General features: G+C 61.0%; 1 protein-coding gene and 1 long non-coding RNA gene across 3 annotated transcripts in view; one reads left to right on the forward strand and one right to left on the reverse strand.

Annotated features, from left to right (window-relative positions):
- LOC127487350 (uncharacterized) overlaps positions 1 to 21,702 on the reverse strand; it is a 1,183,652-nt gene that overhangs the window by 310,182 nt on the left and 851,768 nt on the right. The gene's annotated exons all lie outside the window — the stretch shown is intronic.
- Positions 20,059 to 21,702, forward strand: part of NFATC2 (nuclear factor of activated T cells 2) — a 138,646-nt gene continuing 137,002 nt past the window's right edge. Inside the window, exon 1 of one of the 2 annotated variants that reach the window (XM_008250420.4) lies at positions 20,059 to 20,515. In XM_008250420.4, the coding sequence (XP_008248642.1) occupies positions 20,446 to 20,515 (70 nt within the window). In that variant the 5' untranslated portion in view covers positions 20,059 to 20,445. The remainder of the gene's footprint in view (positions 20,516 to 21,702) is intronic. The other variant, XM_008250423.4, reaches the window with a different exon arrangement.

A 21,702-nucleotide genomic window follows, 5' to 3' on the forward strand; every position in this document is an offset into this window, starting at 1 on the left:
AGAGGAAAATGTTGGGCCTGCGGCTGGCAGGGTGGCAGCGTGGGTTACGCTGTTGCTCGCGACGCCGGCATCCCATACGGGAGCGCCAGTTCAAATCCCAGAAGCTCCACTTCTGATGCAGCTTCCTGCTAATGTGCCTGCGAAGCCAGTAGAGGGTGGCCCAAGTACCTGGGTGGCAGGGACCCGAGTCACTGCCGCTTCCCAGGGTGAGCACCCACAGGCACTGGGATGGGAGGCGGGGCCAGGACCAAGCTGTATCTTAATTGCTACAGCAAATGCGCAGGCCTGAATTATGTTTGGAGTGGATTTTTTTCTTTTAAAGATTTATTTTATTTGAAAGTCAGAGTTACACAGAGAGAGAAGGAGAGGCAGAGAGAGAGAGAGAGAGGAGAGAGAGAGAGAGAAGTCTTCCATCCACCGGTTCACTCCCTAATTGGTCACAAAGGCAGGAACTGTGCTGATCTGAAGCCAGGAGCTTCTTCTGGATCTCCCACGTGGGTGCAGGGGCCCAAGGACTTGGGCCATCTTCTACTGCTTTCCCAGGCCACAGCAGAGAGCTGGATTGGAAGTGGAGCAGCCAGGACTAGAACCGGCGCTCATATGGGATGCCGGCACTGCAGGTGGCCGCTTCACCCACTACGCCATAGCGCCGGCCCCTGGAAAGAATTTTATGATACGTAATTTATATCTCTCCCGGCAACCTAAGTTGCTGAGCAGCTGCAGCACGCCGACCCTGTCGGGGCGTCCCTGTGGCTCCTCGCCCTTGCCGCCCTCGCCGCCCTCGCCACCCTCGCCGCCCTCGCCGCCCTCGCCGCCCTCGCCGCCGTTACGGTATTCATTTCAGCCGTTCTAATACCAGGGCGCTTCAAAAGCTCATGGAAAACACGCATGTGCAAAGCTGTTCCTGAGTTTCATCATTTTTTGCAGCGAAACAGCCTCATCTTTGAGGTCCTCTCTCCGTGAGCTTTGGCGGGGCCGTGTGGGTGTCAGCCGTGGCTGCCTCGCCCGCACGCGTCCCCGCCGGAGCTCGGGCTCAGGAATGACTTCCCGTGTGCTTTCTGCCCGCTCCGTGGCCTCCTTGGTGAAGTGCTCGTGTCTGTTGCCCATTTGGAGAATTAAGAGGTTTTCTTACGGCTGACTCCTGAGCGTGCAAGCCCGTTGTTGGATAGGGGATTTGCAAAATTTTCACCACCTGTGTCTTTCAGTCCTCTTTATTGTCAATAATCAGTTCTTAAAAAATTTGTTTGAAAGGCACGAAGGGAGGGAGGGGGGAAGGGAGGGACAGGGAGATCCCCCATCTACAATTTACTCCCCTAAGTACAGCAGCCAAGGCTGGGCCGGGCAAAACCCGGAGTCCGGAGCTCCAGCTGAGCCTCCCACGTCCCGGAAGCTGGAGTTGAAGTGGGGCTGAGCCTGGAACCCAGCACTCAGATCTAGGAGACGGGCATCCCTCGGCATCTGGACTGTGCTGAACGCCCGCCCCCCCATCAGCATCGTCAGCATCGGGTGTGTTACAGCGTGGCACTGTGGTGTTCACGTGCACCGCACCGTCTCTTAGTCTGGCTTGGCGTGGGGGGAGGGGTTCTTGGTTCAACTGCAGCTGTAGCTCATCTACAAATTAACTTTTTTAGTTTTGAAATCTGACAAAATTTTTTAATGTGGAATCTTTCACTGTCTTGTCCTCCGATGTGGCTGGAGCGTGCGGTGAGTTGCTCAGGGTCACACGACCGGCAGGTGAGAGGTGAGGCGCCGGCTGGAGCCTGGTCTGAGGTTATGGAGCTCAGAGCCGTCCTCTGGGTCAGCTTTGAGGAGCAGCCTCGCGTCTGTCTCTCCGCTGAGCTGAGCCCCGGGGGGCTGGAGAGATGCTGACGCCGACACCGACGCTGAGGGAGCATCCGTGGGTCTCGCATCCCTCTGTCCCCAGGTCGGTCACCTCCAGCCCACCTCAGTTCCCGGAGACTCGCCGCTTTCTCCAGCTGCCATCACAGTGGCTGTCCCCACCTTTAATCATGAGCAGAGCCCAGCTCAGACGGGCTACGGGCCCCATACCCTCATCAGCCCTGCACCGTCTGGAGGCACCAGGGACGTCCACTGGGTGCACGTGTAGTGTGCACCTGCTGGGTGCCAGGCAGCTTCCTCCTGGGGGTGTGAGGAGGTCACATTCCTGACAACGCAGCCTGTGTCCCGGGGGACAGAGACAAGTAAGCGTCCTCCTGCCTTCTTTCCCCACCCTCCCTATCCGCGGTGGCAGCCCCTCTCCTGGCTGCGTCTGTCTTGGGCCCTGAGCCGCTCTGTGAGGATGCGGGTTGACTTATTTGCTCTTCTGGTGATGTGGATGAGGCGGCAGGTGGTGCGCGTTCAGTGAGTGAATCAAGTAGACAAACAAGGCAATTGCATCGCACGATGAATGGCGTTAGCTGCCACTAGGGAGACGGAGCAGAGGGTGGCAGGTGGCAGGGTGGGGACCATGTGAGGCTATTTCAGATGTGGTTGTGGTGGACATCCTTGGGCCGCCCACCTTTTGAGAGGAGCCAGCAGGCTCAGATGTGAGAAGAGGGTATCCCAGGCAACAGAAGCGGCATGTGCCAATGTCCTGTGGCAGGAAGGGTTCAGAGATTCTGGACGAGAATGCAGCATGATGGCAGCCGGTGCCGCTGAGTGTCGCGGGGGCGCATTGTTGCCTGGTAGGACACTTGGTTAGCCCTGCAGCTGACCTCTGACCTTAGGCAGCTTGGGGAGTGGACGCACCGTGCATCCTACTGAAGGCTGCAAATCTCAGGGTCCCTGATTCCGTGGCCAGAGAATTTGAGGATGTGGCACTCACTCCAGGCCACGTGACCTGTCCCCCACACAATGGGTTTCTTTCTTCGAGTCCGGCCTGTGGCTTCTGGCAGCAGCGGTGTCAGTCCGGAGGAAAACCGCCTTTGTTGTCCAGGGAATGACCCCGGGTCCAGCCAAGAGGCTTCTGGGAGCCTGAAGCTTCCCAGTGGGACTGTGGGTCCCACTTAGCCCCTCAGGTCCTCGCCAGAACCTCGTGGGCCGAGTGGGATTGAGCCCCTCTGACAGATGGGGAGAACAAGTTCCAGGCCTGGCAACTTAGTAACGGGAGGTTCTGGGCGCAGGTTGCTCTCAGAGCCTCAGCTTGCTTATCTGTGAAATGGGTACATGCCTGCATCTGTGTGCACGAGGGCCCGGGCCCTCACTGCCGTTCTGTTGGGAGAAAGAAATGTGATGTATGTGCCGTGGTGCTCACACGCAGCCTGTGTCAGTTACAGCCCTGTGGGTGCTTGTGACAGAACTCCACACTGGCGAAGTAAAACCAAGAAAGCGGGAGGGCAGTTTATGCCCGGACATGGGGCTTTATCACCGTTTGCTCCCCTGCCCCCACCTTGCCTAACCTCCTGCGAGAATCTGATGGGCGGAGCGTGGGTCCCTGGCCAAGTGTTCTGATCGACACGCGTGGGGAGGAGGGACCTTTGAGGGCAAATGGATGCTTGGTCAGATGACGTTCGGCCCCTGCAGGTGGGACCTCTCCCGTCACCGCTGTCCCCTCTCCAGGCTTCAGCTCCTACTGTCAAATGAGGGGCAGAAGGTGACGTTCAGAGTCCCACAGAGCTGTAGCAGCGTGAGGGCGCGCTCTCCTGCCTGGACCTCCTCCTACATCTCATTGGCCAGTGCTGGGGTACACGGCCATGGCTAAGCCAATCACCAGTGAGGGGGAATGCATAATGACCAATCAAAGCTGGCCCACAGTCTTGCGCAGGGAGGCTGAAGGCGCTGCAGGCCCCGGCGTGGGCTGCCAGGCCTCAGCTCTGTCTAGGATGTGGCCAGAGGCTGCTGTGCCAGTCACCCTGCCAGGTGGCTCAGCCGCCGCACGGCACTCGTCTCAGTGTGCCCAAGCCAGCCGCCAGCCTGGAGAAGAAGCGCCGGGTGTTAGCGGCCAGTGCATAAAGAAGATGGTGGCTGAATTGGAAAAAAATTCACTGTGCTCAGCCCATGGCCACGTCGGCGTGGACCAAGGGCAGGCTTGAGTCCTGGAGTCGGATCCCCTCTGCTCTGCCCGCATGGAGCGTTGACGGTCACACAGCTGGGCTCACGCGTAACCCAACCCGTGGTAACTGAATTTGAGGTGCTGAAAGAAATATTGCCATTGAAATAGAGCTTTAGGGAACATTCATGTGCCTCAGGCGGAATTAACGTCTCGGGGAAAATAAGCCCCTTCTCTGGGCGCAAGCGCACGTTGCCCTCCAGGGCTCCGCAGGCACCGTGGGCTTAGCAGCGGTGTAAATCAGAGGTTCCAGGCCACACATTCCACGCATGGAGATCATTAACTGTGTGAGATCTGACCTTGGCTCAGGGCGTGGTGAGGGGCTGTGCTAAGGGCCTAGGGAGCTCACTGCTTCTCCCCAGAGCTCTCTGTCCACAGACCCGGCACGAATAAGACAGGTGGCTGTGCCGTCTCACTCAAGTGGCCACCCCGGCGAGACGTGCGCTCCTAAGTCCTGAGCTGTGTGGGCGCTTCCCCCGGTTCGGTGGCCACTCACGGAGCCAGGCTCCCGGCTGCTCCCTGAGAACTCAGTGGCACATTAGACAACGTCTGGTCTGGTGGCTTTGCGGTTTTGAAGGGAGATAGATTACTTAGTGTTAAAACATGATTTATGTATTTGACAGGGAGGGGGAGCAGAGAGGAAGAGGGAGAGGGAGAGAGGAAGGGAGAGGGAGAGAGGGAGGGAGAGGGAGGGAGAGAGAGATCTTCCTTCCGCTGGTTCACCCCCAAATGGCTGCAATGGCCGGGGCTGGGTCAGGCCAAAGCCAGGAGCTGGAACTGCACCTGGGTCTCCCATGAGGGTGCAGGGGCCCGAGCACCTGGGCCATCTTCCGCTGCTTTCCCAGGCGCATCTGCAGGGAGCTGCCTCAAAGTGGAGCAGCCAGGACTCGAACCCATGCCCTTATGGGATGCCAGTGTCACAGGCGGTGCCTTAACCCACTGTGCCACAACACAGGCGGCAGAACACTTAATTAATGAACTATAGTGCAATTGCTAACTGCAGGCACGTTGTGAAGGAAGACCTGGGGGGTTATAAGGCTCAGGTATTATGGGAACAGCTAATTTTGGGGGGCAGAGGAGGGAGTATTGGGGAAGATCTTTCTGGGCATAATAGTGGAGAGGGACTTGAAGGACAGGTGGCACTGAGCTAGGAGATTTGGTGCTGTGCACGGTGCACGGTAGGTGGAGAGCAGCCCCATCATCAGTCGCTGCTGGTGAAATACTTAAAGGCCGCCCGCTGCGCTCTTGTCGCTCCCCCTCTTCGTGGAGGAACGACACCAAGCCCTGCCTAGGCTTCATATCCGAGTCACGGCACCATTATGTCGCTCCCCCTCTTCGTGGAGGAACGACACAGGACCCTGTGCTGTTCTTTCGTCTGCTCGGCCCTTCCCGGGTTTGCTGCTGGTTCTTCCCAGGTTGGCTACCGACCCTTCCACCTCCGTGGAAGGGCAGTTCCCCCTGGCCACATTCCCCACTTCCGCAGGGGAGCGGCACACCGCCGGCCGGCTTTCTCGGGGGGCTGCACAGGTGTTCCTTCAGCTAGATGTTCCCCTTAGATGTTCCCTGTGCATGCCGTCTCTCTCCTCCTTTATAGTCCTCTTCTACCAATCCCAACTCTGCTACCCACACACCGAGTACGCTGCTCTCCTCCAATCAGGAGCAGGTCCCACAGTTTATTGGTTGAACTGGAGGCAGCTGTGTAGAAGCTGTTTCCCTTCTCAGCGCCATATTGTGGGAAAGCAGATGCATAGAATAAGTCTTAATTCCAGTAACTTAGTCTAGTCCGAGTTGCTCCCAGTTGCTCCCCACAGCTCTGAGTCCCACGCAGAAGGGGGAGAAAGACTTGCAGCTTGTATCAGCTGAGCCCATGGCTGCAGCTTTCACAGACCCAACCATTAGGAATGTACAGGCACATGTTTCTAAAGAGGACAGAGTAGCTGGCTTCAGGCACGGCTGCATCCAGGAGCTTAAAATGCCAGCTCCCACTTGATCGCGAAGTCTCCTTTCCCTTGAGCTGACTTATGGTGGCAAGATGGCCCTCAGCGATTCCTGCATCGCCCAGCCGAGCAAGAGCGAGAGCAGGAGCGAGAGCGAGAGCGAGAGCGAGAGCGAGAGCAGGCACCTCTTAGTAGTTCCAGCCAAGGACGTGGTCAGGGGAAGCTCACACACTTATCTGCCCAGACTGAGTCGATCAGCCTCCTTCTGAGCTTGGCCTTGAAGGCAGCCCCCAAACCGTAGGGGAGGGGCGGGGTGGTTCCCTGGCTCCCTGAGGGAACTAGCAAGGGAGGGTGACCCTAAGAGGAGGAGAAGCCAGATGCCGGGACAGCGGGCGTGTTGGACGCCTGGGCATCGCTGTGGGAGTTGGTCGGTCAGCAGGAGTGTTGGGGGTGGGGAGCAAGAGGCTCTGTGACGTCCGGGAGAAGCCGGGTGCCAGTGTGAGACAGGGCAGTGGCTGTTGGAGTGGCAGAGAGCCCTGGGCCGGGCGGGCTGCGTGCAGGGTGGGCCGGGCCCGAGATGCTGTGTCAGGGCTGCAGGTGGAGGCGGGTGATGTGGGAGGGACAGACCCCCTGGGAGGACAGGGCCTGGCGCCTCCCCCGAGAGCATTTGGGGGGGTGGGCGTGCACCCCGCGGGCGCTGCCTGCTCACTGCAGGGAGGGGCCTTTTGCGGGATGCCGTTCTCTGCAAAGCTTTCCAGATGTTTGCTGGGTAGCTTTGCTGTATTTACTTATTTTTTTTAAGCGGTAACAACAAAGGAAAAAGCTTTTAAACAACAAAACCCACAGCAGAACAGAAGTTGAGAGCAAGGAGCCCTTCGGGAGAGGGGCCGGGGCGAGCCTGGGGAGGAGGGAGCCAGAGGTTGCGCACCTGCCCCAGGTGCCCCGGCTGCCTCGGCCGCAGGCTCTGAGCTCTGCCGGCTCCACAGCCGCCCCCTTCCCCTGGCTGGACTCCCCCTCCCCTCACCGCCACGCAGTGACTCAGAACTCCCGCCTCCATCCAGCTCAGCAAAGCAGCTGCTTGCCGGAACCCAGGCCTGATGGGAAACACAGCCCTGCCCGTGTAGCCGTGGAAGCCAGGTGAGTCCTCAGGCCCGGGGGCCTCAGTGTGCTCATCTGTAAATGGGGCTCGCCGTTCGCCTGCCTCCCAGAGTAGTGCTCTGGGGAGGAGGCAGGAGGAGGGTTTGTGAAAGCGCATTTTCCTTCATGGGCCTGGTGAGTTCATAAAGTGCATTTGGAGAAGCGGCCCTTCCCGTGCGAATGTTCACGGAGCCGCGCTTGGGTGAGCTTTCTGGAGGGAAGAACGCGGCCCGCAGAGCTGGGATTTGTCAGAGTCCTTATGAAAACAGACCTGCTAGGGCCTGCCTGCCGAGGGGGGCAGGGCCCCCAGGTCCCGGTGCCTGCAGAATTCTGTGACAGCCCGCCCGCGGGAAGGGGCTGTGGATGCGCATGCTCCCCAGAAGGGGGGCTGCAGGTCCGGGACATTGGCTGTGTTGTGCTGGACGGGGAGGAACGTCTTAATGGCCAGGGGCTGCCAGCACCCCTCACCCCCCTGCACGTGCGCCCACCCCCAGGAACCTGGCACAGAAGTGAAAGCTCCTGGAGAAAAGTGTAGATGAAGGCCCCAGCAGGTGTGGAGGTTAAATCTCCGCCCAGGCCAGGGCTGCCTGGGCCGCCCCCTCCGAGGGGAAGCCTGCACTTGGTTCCGAAGTTGACCGAACGAACGCAGCCTGGCGCTGGGCTCTGCAGGCCACAGGGGGACGCCCGCGGGGTGGGGAGGCTGGTGTCAGGGTGACCAGGGCTCCTGGCTGTCCCGTGCTCACCTCTGAGCCAGTCACTGCGGTCAGGGGAATTTGATGAGCTGATTGGCTTAGGCCATGGGCACATGAACAAGCTTTAGTTGATTTATCTGAGAGAGGAGGGGGTGCTCCCACGTGCTGGTGCACTCTCCAAATGCCTGTGGGAACTCAGCCCGGGTCCCCACGCAGCAGCAGGGCCCCAGGTCCTTGAGCCACCGCTGCTGCCTCCCAGGGTCTGCATCGGTAGGAAGCTGGAGCCAGGAGCCGGAGCCAGGCGCTACGACCTGGGAGGTGGTGTCCTAACTGGCATCGCACCTGCTCGCCCTGTGTGGCCCAACTTGAAGCTGGGGCGGAAGTCCCTCCCAGGTGCGCAGCCCGAGGGAGGAAGGGGCGGGATGCCCAGCGGGACACTGGGGGGGCTGTTTTGTCCAGAGGGTGAGCTGACTGTGCGTCGGGACTCCTGGTGCCGCAGTAGCACAGCCAGTGTCTGCTGCCCCGGGGGTCCCAGCCAGCCCTGCAGGGGGCCAGCAGTGAGAAAGCGGAGACACCGAGCAGTGGGTCTGGGAGCCCCTGCTGTGTCCCTCGGACCCGGGCAGGAGCCTTGGCACACCTGGTCTGTCTTCCTCAAGGACACTTCTGGCTGCAAGAAAGCACGGCCTGACGCCAGCTGGCTTCAGCCCACAGAGAGGATGCTGTTGGACTCCTAGGCACTTCGGTGGGAAGGTGGGTCTCAGGAATGGTGTGATCAAAGCTCCGGGTCCGTCTCCAGATGTCTCCCTTGGTTCTGTCCCATGTGTGTGTCGGTCCCCTTTCCTCCTGGTGGTAGGTGGTGGCTGCTGGCCAGGGCAACATCTCTGTTCGCCTGCATCCCAGGAGCTGGGGGTGGTGTGACAGTATCCCCTTCAGAGTGGCATAACTGAAAAAGAAGCGTTTTCAGAGGCGTGAGAAGCAGCCTGGAGCTCCTGTGACTTCAGGTGTGGCTGGACTTGGGGGCCAAAATGTGCTCGGCAGCCCAGGGTCTCCGGCCACCAGGATGCCCCGCGTTCCTCTGTGACGGCTCCGTCTGACCCCCGCTCTGCAGGCCGCTGGCCCCAAGCTGACCAGGACAGCGAGTAGGTGGGGTCTCTCTTTCCTGACGGTTGAACTTCAGTCCCAGGGCGGACTCTCACCGGCCTGAGCCAAGCGCTCAGGATGCTGATTGGCTGCGCCTGGGTCACACGTCTGTCCCAGGAGCTGGGGTACATGCGGGCACTGCGTGATCTGATCCCCAAATTCACTGTTTCTGGGAGAAGAGGGAGGGGCTGGGACAAGATTAGTGAGTACAGAGAGGGCCTTGGGGGGTGTCCCGGCGGTCACAGCGGAAGCCCCCTCCCATGCTCAGGTCCCTGTGCAGTCTGTCCGGACGGAGACCCTGGCCCGGTCTCCTGTGGCTTCCTGCACTGAGCTCAAGGGACCGGGTCTGGGGAGAGGCCGGCGCAGGCGGCTGGCTCCTGCAGCCTCTCATCTGCGGGCTCCGCCTCTTGCGTGTTCACGAGCTTTGCTCTGAAAGCTGATGACTGTGCAACTTTGTTAGGCTGCTCGGCTGCCGGCAAACTGAGTCAGTGCCATAAAGAAGACGCACTTTGAGGGAAGCCGGCTCTCACGGTGGACCTGGTGGACCGATGTGTCTTTACAGGGGAGAGGGAGGGGAGAGAGGAGAGAGAGGGGGGAGAGAGAGAGGGAGGAGGAGAATGGGGAGGCGGGGGGAAGGATGGAAGGGGAGAGAGGAGGCAGGCAGGGAGGGAGAGGGTGGGCTTAGGGAGCCACAGTTCCTGGGCCGGAGCCCCCCAGGGTGCTGCCGCTGGGCGCTGCCGGGTGGGGCTCTGGGCATGAAAGAGGGGGCTCACATGCCCTGCTGAAGAGACATCAACTGGTTCCCAAAGGGGATCTCTGGGGAGGACTTGGATCTTCCCACACAGGCCTGCGGCTGGCAGCTGTCGCCACACGCATGGGTGAGCGGGGCTCCGCGGCCGTTTGTGGATAAGAGATGAAGACGCTGCTGGGGGTTGGCCCTGACCTCAGGGGCGGACAGAGTCGCCCCAGCTCCCAGGTTTCCCCTGAACCACTTGGCTTTGCCGGTTGCCCACCCCTTGCGCCACCTGCCACTGGGGCGTGAATGTGACCCCGCGTGATTTGTGAAGACGTGTACAGCTCTGTTCCAATAAAACTTTATTCACAAAACGGGCACTGGGCCAGGTTTGACAGAAGTCTGTCAACCCTGACAGATTCCAAAGAATTGTAGGGACGCTTAGTGTCCAGAAGCTGGTATTTTATTTTAAAGATTTATTTACTTATTTGAAAGGCAGAGTTACAGAGAGAGAGGGGGAGAGGGAGAGAGGGAGGGAGAGAGGGAGGGAGGGGAGGGGAGGGGAGGGGAGAGATATTCCATCTGTTAGTTCTCTCCCCAGATGGCTGCAACAGCCAGGGCTGGGCCAACCCGAAGCCAGGAGCCTGGAACTTCCTCCAGGTCTCCCGTGTGGGTGCAGGGGCCAAGGACCTGGGCCATCCTCTGCTGCCTTCCCAGGCCACAGCAGAGAGCTGGACTGGAAGTGGAGCTGCCAGGTCTCGAACTGGCACCCCTATGAGATCCTGGCGTCCCAGACGGGGACTTAACCCACTACACTGCAACGCCGGCCCTGGACGCTGATATTTTAAAAATTAAAATTCACATAAAATGACAACATGCGCATTTTGAGTGCGCGGCTCCATCAGCTTTGGCTGTAGCTGCAGGGAAGCACAGAACACCTCTGCGGCCCTGCGGCCCACGACGCCATCCCCTTGCCGCCCAGACGCCTCGTGAGCTGGCTGCTGTCCTGCAGGTGCGTGCGGACCATTCCGGGTGCCGCACGCGGGGCTTCCACCGCGAGCGCTCCTGTGGCCGGGTAGCGAGGCCGGGTCCTCTGCTCTGTCCAGGGTGTCTCTGGCTGTGGTCGTGATTTTGAATTGCACCTGCGGGTTCTTTGGCTCCACCCCTCAGAGGGCAGAGTGGAGCCTGTTTCTTTCACCCTGGAGTGGGAACCAGACGCCGGGCCTCGCGTCTAAGGAGCAGGCGGTGGTGGAAGCGACAGTGACGTCCATGGCCAGTCAGACTCTGGTTCTGCCAGCTTCGGTGTCGCGAGCACCCTGGAGCAGCCAAGGCCATGCCTGTGGCCAGCACCCTTCTGGCCGCCGCGTCACTCAGCCCTGGCTGGATGGTTGATTCCAGCACCAGGCAGGACCCTCGGGAACTGCTGACTCCCCACATTCACAGGGCTCGGAGATGCTTATGTTGTAAGACGCTGGGTTTTAGAGGGACTGGGTGTGCAGCCCCAGAGCACTAACCCGGGCACTGCTGCCTTGTCCCCCTCCTCCCTTCCTTCCTTCCCTCCTCCCGGCCATGTTCTCTCTTGTGCAAGCCAGCGTTCACTCATTCTTCCAGCAAATACTGACTTTATTTCTTTTCACTCATTTGAAAGGCAGAGAGAGAGAGAGGACAGAGAGTCTCCCATGTGCCTGTTTACTCCCAAATTCCTGTGATAGGCAGGGCTGGGCCAGGCAGAAGCAGGGAACCAGGGACCCAGCCCAGGGCCCCATGCGGGCTGCAGGGACTCGAGTGCTTGGGCCATCCCTGCTGCCCCACAGGGAGCTGGAGCTCCAACTCGGGCACTTCCCTGGGGGGTGCTGGTGCCAGCCCCCTCCACGGACTCCTTGAACGGTGATGGTACTTCTGCACTTCTCCCGGCGCATGTCCCTGACCTGGACGTCCACTGGTGTCCCCATTGGTATACGAGGAGCCCTAAGTGCTGCAGTGTGGAAACCGGGTCCCAGTGCTGCCCTTGGCCTCTCTCCCCTTGGCCCTCGCCTGTGCCCGGCACGAGCGGGTTGATCCATGACCATATCTGCTCCTGGCAGGGCCCCGGTTCCCCAGGCCAGAGGCTGTGTCTTCTCTGTGCTGCGTTGGGCCCAGTGCAGGGCCTCACTGAGGCACGATGATTGGCGGGCCGATGGACCCGAGAGAGGGAGGGGTGGGCATGCCTGGCACCTGCGGGCCGGGGTCACCCTGCAGAGCAAGGACACCGCCTGTGCTCTCCGTGGGGCTGGCAGCCCCTGGGCCGACTCCTGGGCCAGACTGCAGCTCAGAACACAGGGGCCCTGGCCCAGGCAGCGCGGCTCCCCTGCTCTGCGGCCAGGCCTGGGGATGGGCTCTGTTTACCTTGGAAGGCCTTGCCTCTTTTGTAACACTTGCTCATTGTTGCTGGGAGCCCAAAAATACTTTTATTAATGGAAAATCAGGGATGGCTCGGCAGAGGAATATTTGGACAAGCGCAGAGGAGCTGCGGGAGGCCCGGAACACATCCTTGGGAAGCTGGGGCTTCGGCTCCTGCGGGGCACCCCCCGCGGCTCCCGTGTCTGTGCAGGGTGCCCAGGCCGGCTTCCTGGGCTGGACATGCGATGCACCTGGGCCCCGCCCCACCCCACCCAGGACACCGCATGGGGGGCCCCTGCCCGTGTCAGGGCACCCGCCCTGCAGGTGCACCCTCCTCTGGGTGCCCAGGAGGACTTGGAGCTGCTAGGACGTCTTCCTGGGCTCGCTGTGATCCTGGGTGCCTGCCGAAGCTACTGGGAGTGGGTGGGTGCTGTGGGCTTCCCAGTGCGGCTGCAGGTCGAGGGGTGCACCCGGGTGGCTGTGCTCCCGGAGCCTCGGGCTCTTACTACGCACCCACTGCACACGTGCACTCGCTTGACTCTCACAGCAGCCGGGGGGGGGGGGTGCCACGGCACCTGCCCATTTTGCAGAGGAGAAATTGCACAGAGCGCTCCTGAAAGACATGCGCCGCTGGTCTTGTTTCCCACGGTACCCTTCATCAAGTTCAGGGCCACGGAGCAGTGCCCGGAACACTTGGCAAATGCATGAAGGAATGAGTATCTCCAAAGGCAGCGGCTTGCTGCCTCACCGGATCCTTCCCCAGGGCCTTTGCACACGCCGCTCCTGCTGCTCGCCGTGGGTTTCCCTGGCTGGCAGCACGGCCGGTGGCCTTTGCTCCGCTCAGGGTCACCTCTGCGGGGAAGCCTCCTGGACCGCCCTGGCTACAACGGGCTCCTTTCCTGTTCCTCTGCGACCCCTCGCCCCCAGTTACGCTGATCCCTTGGCGCGTCCCACTCACCAGCGTCATCTCTCTGTGGACGTTTACTCTCGGTCCCCTGCAGGACTGAGAGCTCCCCAGAGTGGCTTCTCCCACTGTTTGGCACAACCGCACCCCCAGGACCCGGAGTACGCTAGGTGTGCAGCAATGTTTGTTGCCCGAATAAACAGGAGCAGGTTCACCCATTTGATTTTAAAATTCCAGTGACTGGCACCTCAGTCCTCCCTGTTGACAGATGAAACCCTCGGTGCTTTTTATTTATTTATTTTTTTGACAGGCAGAGTGGACAGTGAGAGAGAGAGACAGAGAGAAAGGTCTTCCTTTGCCGTTGGTTCACCCTCCAATGGCCGCTGTGGCTGGCGCACCGCGCTGATCCGAAGGCAGGAGCCAGGTACTTCTCCTGGTCTCCCATGGGGTGCAGGGCCCAAGCACCTGGGCCATCCTCCACTGCACTCCCTGGCCACAGCAGAGAGCTGGCCTGGAAGAGGGGCAACCGGGACAGAATCCGGCGCCCCAACCGGGACTAGAACCCGGTGTGCCGGCGCCGCAGGTGGAGGATTAGCCTAGTGAGGCGCGGCGCCGGCCTACCCTCGGTGCTTTAAGCTTCGTTCTCACAAAGATGCGAAGGCGTTGCCCTCCCTCGACCCTGCGCCCCTCTTTCTCCCTCCCCCCCCCCAATAAACGGAAATGGGAGCGGGGCAGCGCCCGCAGCCTCCACGCCGCGTTCGCTCCGCAGCTTCTAGGAAAATCGGCCGGGCCTCGAGGCCGGGGCGCTCCGAGCGCTGCCCAGCCCCTCCCAGCTCTCGGCGGCCGGGGGAAACTTGCCGTCAGCAGCCCTGGAGCTGGCGGGGAGCGCGGGGCTCTCTCCAAATGCCTCGGAAACCTCCCTGTTGGGTCACATTCCGGCCTGGGGGACCCTGGGATTCCAAGGCGCTCGGTGGCAGCCAGCGGCTGATGGGGAGGCAGCGAGATTCAGCACTTCTGAGCTGGAAAAAGCCGCGCTGCGGGTTATTTTGGGAACAGGCAGTCATGAGAGCTTCCAGGAGGGACCAGGGAGGCTGTGGGGAGCAAGACAATGTCTCCTGCGGCCAGCCAGGCCTGGGGCCCTCGCGCCCGCGCGGCCATGGCCACGGAACGAGGTGTTCTTTCCCGAGATGATCCCTCTGCGCCCCAGGGATAGGGAAGGTGTCCCGCTCCTTCCCCCCTGCCGGCCCCATCTGTGCACTGCACCCACCTCCCCGGCCACATAACTGTGGAGGGGCCTCCCCCCTCCCCAGTGGAGCAGGTGGCCAGGCACGCCTGCCATCAGTTATTCACTCAACAAACATTGACGGGACCTAGGAGTGTGGCTGTGGGGCCAGGTTGCCCCTGTCCTGCCTTTTGCTGTTTGGTGCCCGTTGGGCTGCATGCCTCAGTTTCCCCATTTGCAAAATGAGGCTGATAGTGAGTTTCATCGTGGAGACCTGTGGGGCCCAGAGGGGGTCGGTGTGGGAGGCTGGGAGAGTCTGCCGTAGCATCACTCAGTGGGTGGGAGGGGGGACCTAGACTGGTGCCCTCCCGTTCCGGACGTGGTGCCAAGCCCCAAGTCAGACAGGCCCCTATTTTTCTAGTCTGGCGGGGAGGTGAGTCAGAAGCAAGCAAGCAAACAAACCAAGTGCTATTCTGTTATTCACTCAACAAACATTTTGGAAGCCCCGTTGTAGGCCAGGCACCGTGCAGATGCCGAGAACCCAGCAGTGCCGAAGGCCCTGCCCGTGCCGTGCTGGTGCTGTGGGCAGGCGGCAGGGGAGCTGGAGCCCACACCAGCGAAGGCGCTCGACTCGTGTCGCATGTGCGAGTGCTTGATGGTACAGACTGGCAGGGCGGGGCTGAGCATCCGGCCGCAGGGGTGACAGTCCCGGCCGGGCTGGCACAGGGGGCTGAGAGGATGCCGGAGGCCAGCCGTAGGTAGGGGCTGGTGTTGGGCTACGATGCTCGTGGCCTGCATCCGAGTGCCCGGGTCAGACGCCCGGCCGTGCTCCTGACTCCAGCTCCCTGTGGGTGCAGACCCCGGGAGGCAGAGGGAACGGCTCACGTGACTGGGTTCCTGCCACACCCATGGGAGGCCTGGACACAGTTCCCGGCTCCCAGCTTCAGCCTGGCCCAGTCCTGGCCACTGTGCGCTTTTGGGGAGTGAAATGGCGCACAGGAGTGCTCTGTCTCCACAATTAGTACATACAACTCAGGACAGATAAAGAAGCCAGGGACAGAGATGCAGGGATGAAGGGGTCAGGGCAAGGGGTCAGAGAGCACACAGGCTGGAGCAGGGGTAGCCCCCAGAGACAGACGAGAGAGGTGGGCGGGGCTGGCCCCTCTGTTGCGTCCCCCAAACCTAACGGGCTAGAGCAGCGTATGTTTGTCATCTCGCGGTCTCTGTGGCTTCTCCGGGCTCAAGGCCTTCCCCCAGACAAGCCGTGGCTGTGGCTTCCAAGGCTGCAGACGGCTGCCCGCGTGGCCTGGTGACACAGCACTGGCTTGCCCCCAAGTGGCGGGATGGAGCGGGGAGCACAGGGCAGAGCCACACATCGGCCATGACGCAGCCCCTCTTGGCCGTCTGCTCGGGCTGCCAGTGTCAGCCACGGTGAGGGGGTTGTGTTTTCTTCTGCGAAGGAGGGAAGCCCCCAGGCGTCTGTCTGATCGATCTTGGTGCTTTACAGCACAGCTGCGGTAGCCACCACCGTTGAGCATTCCGAGTCCCAGAGCTCCAGCAGACACAATGATATCAGATCCTAAGAAGTGGGTATGGCCCCATTTCACAGATGAGAAAGCAGAGGCTTTGGAGGAAACGTTAGCCAGGACAGGATGAAGAGGCCAGTGGATGTGCAGAGAGCAGCCTGGCGGCAGTTAGGAGCGCTGGGTGTCTCAGCAGAGCAGGAGCCCAGAGGTCAAGGTCAGGGGCTGGCAGCCTCTCCATGGCCACACATGGATTTGGGCTTTACCCTGCAGGCGACTGTCACCGGGTGGGTCAGATGTCCTCTTTAGTCTGATGGATAGCTTTGTGCACGAGACAGCGGACCTTGGGGGAACCACTGGACAGGAGGGCGGCGAGCAGGCTGTGGGGGCCCCCTGGGGTGTGGCTGTGGTGTGTGTGTGGAGGTCCTGGCTGTCACGGCAGCTGTGGGGAGGGGCAGAGTAGGTGGAGCCAAGAGACTCCCTGGAGGAGCTGTTTGGGGCTGGGAGGGCTGTCGGGTGTTGCTGTGGACAGAGGAGACAGAACAGGATGGCAAGCCCCAGCTCAGGGAGTCCCGAGGTCGGAGGCCGCTACTCAAAGCCCCTCAGGCTGTCCCGCGCACCCTCTGTGGATGTCGCCAGCATTGACTGCCCATGGGCACCTCCCGCCGCTGCCGCCGGTCACCGCTGCTCCCCTGGCTTCATGTCGAAGCCAGGGCCTGACCCTATCCTGGCCACACAGCCAGAGCCAGGCTCCCGAATGAGCCCGGGGAAAGAGCCAGTCTTCAGCCGGAAGTTCTCAGGCCCCTGAGAAAACACTCAGACAGCGTAGCCTCCTGGGCACGGTCATAAGTGCCGGAGTCGTGTGGCTGGGACTCGGCTCCCACCGCTGCTGCTCCTTGTGCTGTGCGGCCTCGGGTGAGCCGCATGAGCTCTCTGTGCCGCTCCGCACAGAGCATCCAGCGAGCCAGCACCGCACACAGCAGGTGCTCCAGGAGTAGCTGGATTGGTCAGCACACCTCACCGTCCTGGGCTCATATGCCCGGGGAGGCGGGAGGCCTAATTTTGGCATTGGAGACAGGCATGGAAATGCGGCCCCATCCCCGATGGCCCCGTACATCTCAACCAGAGAGGGGTCAAGGATCAGGGTGGGCTGCAGGTGCGGAGGTGACGCGTGGGCTCTCACAGCAGCGAGGCAGCGGGCGAGGTGCCCTCTCTCCCCTTCCCAGCCCGGGGCCCTTTAAACCCTGCTGTTGTTGGAGGTGGCAGATGTAGGGGGGTCTCTCAGAGATGCCTGCCTTCCCTGTGTATGAGGCTTCGGAGCGTGGGGGGGGGTCCTAATAAAAGGCTCCCCTGGTGGCTCAGGGCCGCGGCCAGTGCAACTGTCTGCAGGCTCCCGGGCCACTCCGTCCTGGCCACCTGGCCGTCTTGTATTTGCTTGGATTCAGCTCCTCTTCTGCTCTTTCCTCCCAGGCTGGCGCGTTCCCACCCCAGCTGAGGGACTCTATTTTTGGGAGTTTCGTGGATAATTTAGTGGGCGGAAGCTCCCCACCCACCCCCCTTGGAGCATCCCTTAGAAAGGGGGAGAGCGCTGCAGAGAAGCGAAAAACAGTGGGTGGTTCGGTTCAAAAGGACAAAATAGTTCTTGCTCTGGCACTGGGAGAGGAAAGAAATTGTCTCAGGAACGGAGCGGCAGCTAAACTAAGACTCGGAGAGCTGCAGCCCAGGAGGGCAAATTAGGTGACTCAGCTGCAACTGCCGGGCTCCAGCCCTCGTAGTATTAATGTGCTTTAAAAGGGAAAAACGCTTAACAAAGAGAGAGTTCCATAAAACCTCGGCCAATGCTGACTCTCCCGAGTTCCAGAAGGCGTGCCCGCGCCGCAGCACCGGGCACCTGCAAGACGGGGCCTCGCCTCCCAGGCCCGCGTTGGGTGGGACCGAGTCTAAAATTAGCCTGATAATGAGCCCGCCAGCCCGGCTTCCTGCCTCGCTCTGGCCCCTAGGACCTCCGCTCGCTCCGGAGGCCTCTGGCTGGCAGGGGCTGTGCTGCTGAAGACACGGCCCCCGTTGCCAGCCATCTGAACACCAACTCACAGAGTCTCAGTTTCCTCCTCTGTAACTGGGGCTCACAGCAGCAAGCTGGGGGCGGGGGGAGCGTGGAAGGCATTCGATCTTGCCCAAGAGCTTGCTGGACACGGCCTGGGGGTGACGGGCAGGAAGACAGAGTGGAAGAGGCTTACTCTTGGCCTAATCGCTCCTCACTTCTCCACTTCTTTTTAATTATTTATTTGTAAGGCGGAGTTACAGACAGAGAGTGAGCAACCTTCCACCTGCTGGTTCACTCCCCAAATGGCTGCGATGGCTGGGCCAGACGGAAGCCAGGAGCCAGGAGCTTCATCCGGGGCTCCCATGTGGGTGGCAGGGGCCCAAGCACTTGGGCTGTCCTCTGCTGCTTTCCCAGGTGCATCAGCAGGGAGCTGGATCGGAAGTGGAGCAGCTGGGACTCGAACCGGCACTTTTCAGACACATATTTGTAGCATTGGCTGTACGCCTGACCGCTCTTAGCCCCTCAATGGAATCAGCTCATGGAATCCTGACAGCAACTCATTTTGCACAGTTGGTCCATGAGCCGGAGCCTGGTTTTAAAGCCCCAGCTTTCCGCTGCCTCTTAGGCCACCTGGCCCATAGCTGCCTGAGAGAACTCTCTGGAGGAATGCAAATACAGTGTGTGCCGCCGAAGAGCTGGGCCAACCTTCAGTTTAGCTGCTGAGTGCTGACTTTGCATTTTAAGGCGCGCGTGGCTGGCGGCTGCCATATTGGACAGCACGGGACTGAACCCGTGCATCACTGCAAGGGGCTGGTGAGTGTTTAGAATTTAGAGAGGACCCAAGCTCAGGGCCAACACTGAGTTGGGGATGCCAGTCCTGGGATTGCTAAGTGTGCTGGCTGCCTTCAGAAGATAGCGGTTCGCACGTTTCCCTTGGCGTCTGGATATTGGCAAAAGGAACTTGAACTTCTTTGGTGTCTAGGGTGACCAACCTGGCCCAATTTGCTTGGGACGTCCTTGGCTCCACAACTGAAAACCCAGCATCTCTCGGTGCCAGGCAGCCCAGGACAGCCGGTCGCCCCGCTGTGGCTTCAGGAGGCTTGGGGAAAGAGGCCTTGGGGAGTGGGGTATGCCCCAGGATTGGCTGAGCAAGCTGGCACGTGAGCCACCTGCCTGCTGTGTGCCTCGGTTTCCCTTTGGGAAAGCGGCACAGAGCATCCATCCCCGGCTTGTAGGGGTGCTGCAGACATCTGCTGCAATTGCTCGGCGCACAGTAGGTGGACAGACAGTGTCTGCTCTCCGAGGGACAGCACCACCTGCGCTCTCCTGCTGGAGGCCACCAGGCTGCAGGGCCAGGGTGGGGGGCTGATGTCTCCAGCAGGAGGGGTCCTGCAGGGTGACCGTGGGCAGAGGCGTGGAGAAGACAGTGGTCCCATGGTCGGAGCCAGCTGCCTCTCCGTGCGTCTGGAAGTTCAGGTCCGCGTGTGAGAGAGTGCGGGGAGGCGATGAGTCACCGGCCCTGGCTGCTGCCCACGGTTTGATCAGAACTCACCGCAGGGTCTCATAAAGTGCATTTTCAAAGTGGGCTTTATCGGGGGCCTGCAATGCCCCCCGCCCTGCTCGCAGGTGGAGCGGCACGGGAGCTGAATTCCAGGGAAGGCATCTTGCCAGCTGCACCTCTCCCTCCACCTCCCCACGCACGCCCCCCGGCCGTGTCCCCTGGAGGGAGCCACGCGCAGCTCCCGGGGACCTTCTCCTGGGGCCACGAGTTCACGACATCCCTGCCTTTATTTTCCTGTTTGTGCACAGCGTGTGTAAACACATGGGTTGCCTGGTTTCGGCGTCGCTTTGGCCATTTCATTACTGCTGGAGGCTGCTGAGCATCCCTGGAAACCCTGGATTCCCTAAATGAATCTAAAAATAAACCCTTTGAGAAAAAATATCTTCAAGTTGGAGCGTTGACACAGGCACCGTTATTTATTTCTTTTCCTTCCTCCTCCTTCTCTTCCTCCTATCCAGCATCCCTGAACACACAAGCCTCTGAGCAGAGGGGCCGGGGAGGGGCCCTGGGCAGGTGGGGGGGGCGGGGAGGGGGCGCTCCACGACTTGGGGTACAGCTGGGAGCCCTGGGCAGCCCTTGGAAAACGGGGTGGGGGCACGACGTGGCGTCCTCCCGCACAGCCACCCGCCCTGGACACGCGCGCGCCCCCACCCCCTCCCATCGGCGTCGCCCGCGTCGCGCTGCCTCTCCCCGACTTTTCTCGCGAACAATCAGGGACTTGTGCTGGCGGCCGAGGGAGCCACGGAGCTGGCTGGCCGCGGAGGAGGCGACGTCATGGATTCCTGAGTGTGAAGGTTGCAGGAAAGCCCTTCGTTTTGGAGATGGACGGGATCCAGCGGTTTCCATGGCGCTGGGTAAACAGGAGGAAACAGTGAGGGAATCCCGTTATTTTACTGCATTGAAAGCCTATAAACACGGAGCTCTGGGAAGGAAGTCGCGCTGCCTCTGGAGTAAGCCGGAGCGCGGAGCCGCGCCGACTCCGCCGCGCCGGGAGCCGGGAGGCGCACAGCCCCCGGGCCGCTGGAGGCTCCCGCGGGCGCGCTGCGGCCGAGACGGCGCCCCCCGGCTGCCGCTCTCCGCACCCAGACCCCCGTGCCCCACGCGCCGAGCCCCCAGCCCCTCCAGATGCAGAGAGAGGCTGCGTTCAGACTGGGGCTGTGCCATCCCCTCCGCACCATGGGGTCCGTGGACCAAGGTAACGGACGCGCGGCCCTTCCAGCCTTTCCCCCCTCGCGCCCCCAGCCCACTCGGCCGGCTCGCGTCCCGGGCGGCGCTTCCGGCTCCGGCCAGGGGGTGGGTGCCTGAGGCCCCCGGGACCCCGCTGCCCCAGGGGCGCACAGGTAGAGCGGCCGGAGGAGCGGCGCCCGCGCCCGCGCCCGGCCGGCCGGGGGAGGGAGAGGTCGGGAAGCCGCCGCCAGACGACTCTGCGCGGGGCAGGGACGTGTCCAAGGCGGGATTCCCTGGCGAGCCTTGGGGAGGACGTTCCTCGGCGGGACCCCGGGAGGATCCTGGCTGCTAACCGCTGGCTGCTTAACCGTTTCGGCGCTCGGCTTGGGGACAGCACACGCCAGGCAGCTGCATGCTGTTTTGCTTGTGACCATCATGGTTAGTTAGCTGCGCTTGGACTTTTAAGCAGACAGGCTGGGCGCTTTCCTGTACGGTCAATACGGTAGGGGAGACTCGTCCCGCGCGGTTTCTGGACGCGCCTGGTGGAGAAAGTCCTCCCGGCTCTCCCTTTAAAGTGCAGTGTACCATCAGCTTGTTCTGTGACCTGATTACTGGCTGCCTTCTGTGTCTCTCCCGCTGCCCCCCCTCCTCTTGGGGTTAGCCCTGGACTCAGCCTGCCTGGATCTTAGGTCCGAGGGTTCACGTGGAAGACCCCGTGGGGTGGGCACTGTGGAGGGGTTTCGGCGGCGCCGCGCTGCACCGGGCTGGGACAGTGAAGTCGCCGCGGTGCCCCTGTGGTTTCAGAGGCTCGAGCCCTGCGCGGGGGGCGGGGGCACTGCCCAGTGGGCAGGGCTGCAAGAGTTAAGCGAAATTAATTCGCGTAGGAGGAGTTAGCCTCGTGTCATAAACTCAGAGTTGAATGTAGGTTTTGTGCTCTGCGTGGCTGATTAAAGTTCTAGGGGGGAAGAAATGACAATTTCAGTAAATAAACCTGAGGGCCTTTTTTTTTTTTCTTTTTGAAAGCCAGACTGAAGCCAAGTGCCTTGGGTTAGGTAAATGGCGTGCTTTGCCACTGCGGGTCTTAATGACATATTTTCAGCTGAGTTGCGTTTTTGAAAGCAAGATGGTGCCAGCACTTTGAACGCTTTAACTGGTACCAGTTTATCCTGTCCTCTGCGACCCATCAAGTCCATGACATAACGACCAAAAAAAAAA

This window comes from Oryctolagus cuniculus, chromosome 11 (genome assembly GCF_964237555.1).
Source record: "Oryctolagus cuniculus chromosome 11, mOryCun1.1, whole genome shotgun sequence".
NCBI classification, from domain to species: Eukaryota; Metazoa; Chordata; class Mammalia; order Lagomorpha; family Leporidae; genus Oryctolagus; species Oryctolagus cuniculus.